Source organism: Cynara cardunculus (genome assembly GCF_001531365.2).
Source record: "Cynara cardunculus var. scolymus isolate 2C chromosome LG 2, CcrdV1, whole genome shotgun sequence".
In the NCBI taxonomy this organism is placed as follows: domain Eukaryota; kingdom Viridiplantae; phylum Streptophyta; class Magnoliopsida; order Asterales; family Asteraceae; genus Cynara; species Cynara cardunculus.
The window spans coordinates 44,919,073-44,922,699 of NC_037529.1; the positions used below are offsets into that span (position 1 = coordinate 44,919,073).

The following is a 3,627-nucleotide window of genomic DNA, read 5'->3' on the forward strand; positions in this document are numbered from 1 at the left end:
TCTAGGTACATAATATTTTTGGGTAGATATATTTGTATTTTATGGATCCGACTTATAGTACCGAAAATCGTCGGTTGCTGACTATGTTATTTTGTTTTTGGTGGAAATTTATAACATATATCCCGTATTTGCTTGGAGATTGTTTTATGGAAAATCCATTGGATAAATAGTTTCTTTTTATTAAGAATTAGCGTAACCGGTGTTACAATTATGGTATCGGAGCCGCAGTTTAAGCGATCTGAATATCAGAAATGGTATTTAGACTTAAACCTAAGCATTGTATAGTAACTAAGTGATGACTATACGGGATATGGACCGATAGAAAAGACCTAAGATGGATGGGGAACCTGGGATTAGAATTATAATTGATATATTTATGTTACATTTTCAGCTTGATGTCGGATCACGACGAGGCGAGCCTTACACCACCGGACCCCAATGTCGGAAAAAATATTATGGGTAACACCAATAATAATGAGAATGCTCCGATATCACCTCGTACCAAAAGGCTCATGAAATGTATGACGGATCACCTTCAAATAGCGTTAGAACAACAATGAGGTGAATTTGAGAAACGGTTAACGGAAGATCGTGAATGTAATAATGCTTTAAAACCTGATGATAGAGGTAAGGGTCCAATTAATGACGACGTGCCACGAACCAAAATCGAACGAGTCTCATTTAAAACCTTTCGAAGCAGTGGAGCGACAAAATATACAGGACAATCATATCCTGTACTTGCAATGCAATGGATACAGAATACCGAAAAGGTGTTTCGGATCACTCGAGTACTCGATGATGATAAGGTGAAGTACGCATCCGCGATGTTCATCGACCGAGCACTGGTGTGGTGGGATAATACGTTCGAATCTCTTGACCCAATTACCCAAGAGAATATGACGTGGATAGAATTTCGAGCTTTATTCTTTGAGCAATACTGTCCAACGGACCTTCAGAGACGCCTTGAGAAAGAATTTATGGATCTGAAGCAGGGAAATATGACTGTGATTGAGTATGAGACTGAATTTAACCGAAAGGCACGATTTGCCCAACGGTTTATGACTTCTGACCAAGACGAGATTGACCATTTTGTCGATGGGCTACGACGAGAAATCCGTGACTTCGTTGCAAACCGTGATATTCTGAGTTTTGGTAAAGCTGTCGAATATGCTCGATGCCGCGAACATGATTTAACGATACCCGATGATACCGTTTCCACACCAAAACGACAAAGAACTGACAGGATCTTTTCAGCACCGACATATAAACCATCACGACTATTTACACCAAGAGGGGCGCAGACTCAGAACAATCCTCGTGCTCCTTCTCAAGCCTACACGTTACAGTCGAGCACACCAAGAGACTGTCGGAGGTGCGGAAAGACACACCAAAGCCGGTGTGATACGGATAGATCTGTCATTAAATGYTTTTGTTGCGGTGAAGCGGGTCATGTTAGGATGAATTGTCCCTAGAGAGATCGTGCATGCTATTCCTGCGGAATGTTAGGACATCGCATTAAAGATTGTCCCCGTATAAAAAGGGTTGAAAGCAAAGCCTCGGTACAACAACCAACGAGAATGGGTACTTCAACCCAAAAGGGGGAAGTGCCTAGGGCACGAGCCAGGGCTTCTCAAATCACAGAAGAGGAGGCATTGAAGGAACCGGACGTTATAACAGGTATTTTCCTTCTCAATAACAAACCTGCATGTATTTTATTTGACTCGGGAGCCATGAATTCTTTTGTGTCACTTTGTTATACTCAGTACCTCGATTTGGTGCCAATCATGCTTGAAAAACCTTTTAATGTCGACACTGCGAACGGAGTAACACTCAAAGCTGATAAAGTTTATAAAGACTGTAAATTAGACTTAGATGATCATGAGTTCACGGTCGATTTGATTCCATTGGATATTCATAACTTTGCTGTGGTAATTGGTATGGATTGGTTGACGAAGAACCGAGCAAAAATCATTTGCTCGCGGCGAATGATACAAATTCCGATGGAAAATGGAGAATTCTTGTATGTCTATGGTGAACAACGAGTGATCGACCTGAAATTAATCTCCGTACTCAAGGCTCGACATTATTTAACTAAAGGATACTCGTCTTTCTTAGCGTATGTCCTAGATTCGATAAAGGAAATGAAGGAGAAGACTCTGGACAATGTACCAATAGTACGTGATTACCCGGACGTGTTTCTTGAAGACTTGCCTGGATTGCCACCAGATAGGCAAGTGGAGTTTAGAATCGACTTGATACCGGGTGCAGCACCGATCGCGAAAACTCCTTATCATCTAGCGCCTCCAGAAATGAAAGAAATGATGAAACAACTACAAGAGCTATTGGATAAAGATTTCATACGACCGAGCACTTCACCATGGGGTGGTCCGGTGTTGTTTGTCAAGAAGAAAGACGGATCTTTCTGGATGTGCATCGATTATCGTGAGCTCAATAAGGTAACAATTAAGAATAAGTACCCATTACCCCGTATTGATGATTTGTTCCATCAGCTTCAAGGTGCAAGGTTCTTCTCCAAGATTGATCTTAGATCAGGTTATCACCAGCTAAAGGTACGGGAGGAGGATGTACCTAAGACTGCTTTCCGTACGAGATACGGGCATTATGAATTTCTGCTGATGCCTTTCGATCTCACCAATGCCCCAGCTGCATTTATGGACTTAATGAATCGAGTATGTCGACCGATGCTCGATAAGTCTGTGATTGTATTCATTGATGACATTCTTGTGTACTCGAAGTCTGAGACCGATTACGCAACACACCTTCGACAGATGCTGGAGTTGTTGAGAAAAGAACGACTTTATGCTAAATTTTCAAAATGTGAATTTTGGCTATGTCAGGTACAATTCTTGGGACATACTGTGTCCGGTGATGGTATCTCCGTGGATCCTGCCAAGATTGAAGCAGTGCAAAAATGGGAGCAACTCAAGAATGCCTCAGAGATTCGGAGTTTTCTCGGTCTAGCGGGATATTACCGACGTTTCATTCAGGATTTCTCTAAGATTGCTGTTCCTCTCACTTCCCTTACCCACAAAGATGCAAAATTTGTGTGGACCAAAGATCAGGAAAAGGCATTCCAGACTATGAAAGATTGTTTGACACATGCACCAATTCTTTCTTTACCTGAAGGTAGTGAGGATTTTGTAGTTTATAGTGATGCCTCACGATTAGGACTTGGTTGTGTATTGATGCAGAAAGGAAGGGTCATTGCTTATGCGTCACGTCAATTGAAGGAATACTGTGACAGCTTTGCATTGTGGGATTTCATGTTAGCACTTTATTACCGGATCCTGATTGAAAACTAAGTCTTTTTAGGATTTAGCCTCGATGACCAGAGATCGTCTTATTTAATTAGTCTGATTAGATCACGTTTCGGCGGGTAGCTAACCAAGTTAGTACGTGCAATGCCAAATAAGTTTTGAAATATTTCACATAAAAATAAAGTCAATATTTTCGTTTCGTTCTTCTTAAAAAATTCAAATTTCCAAAGTTCCAATCTTTTATATTTGGTTGCCAATTATTATTTTGAAAGAGTGGAGTTTTTAAAAATCTTTTGTCAAGATTGTTTAGTTTATTGTAATTATTGGGGTCTTTTATTTTGTAAATAAA

General features: G+C 40.5%; 1 protein-coding gene across 1 annotated transcript; it reads left to right on the plus strand.

Annotated features, from left to right (window-relative positions):
* Positions 1 to 210: 210 nt before the first annotated feature.
* On the plus strand, positions 211 to 3,323 carry LOC112506107. The gene is made up of 6 exons (XM_025110137.1): positions 211 to 254; positions 392 to 544; positions 626 to 1,451; positions 1,764 to 2,390; positions 2,511 to 2,690; positions 2,859 to 3,323. The coding sequence occupies exons 1-6, from the start codon at positions 211 to 213 to the stop codon at positions 3,321 to 3,323; spliced, it is 2,295 nt and encodes a 764-aa protein (XP_024965905.1).
* The last annotated feature ends 304 nt before the right edge of the window (positions 3,324 to 3,627 follow it).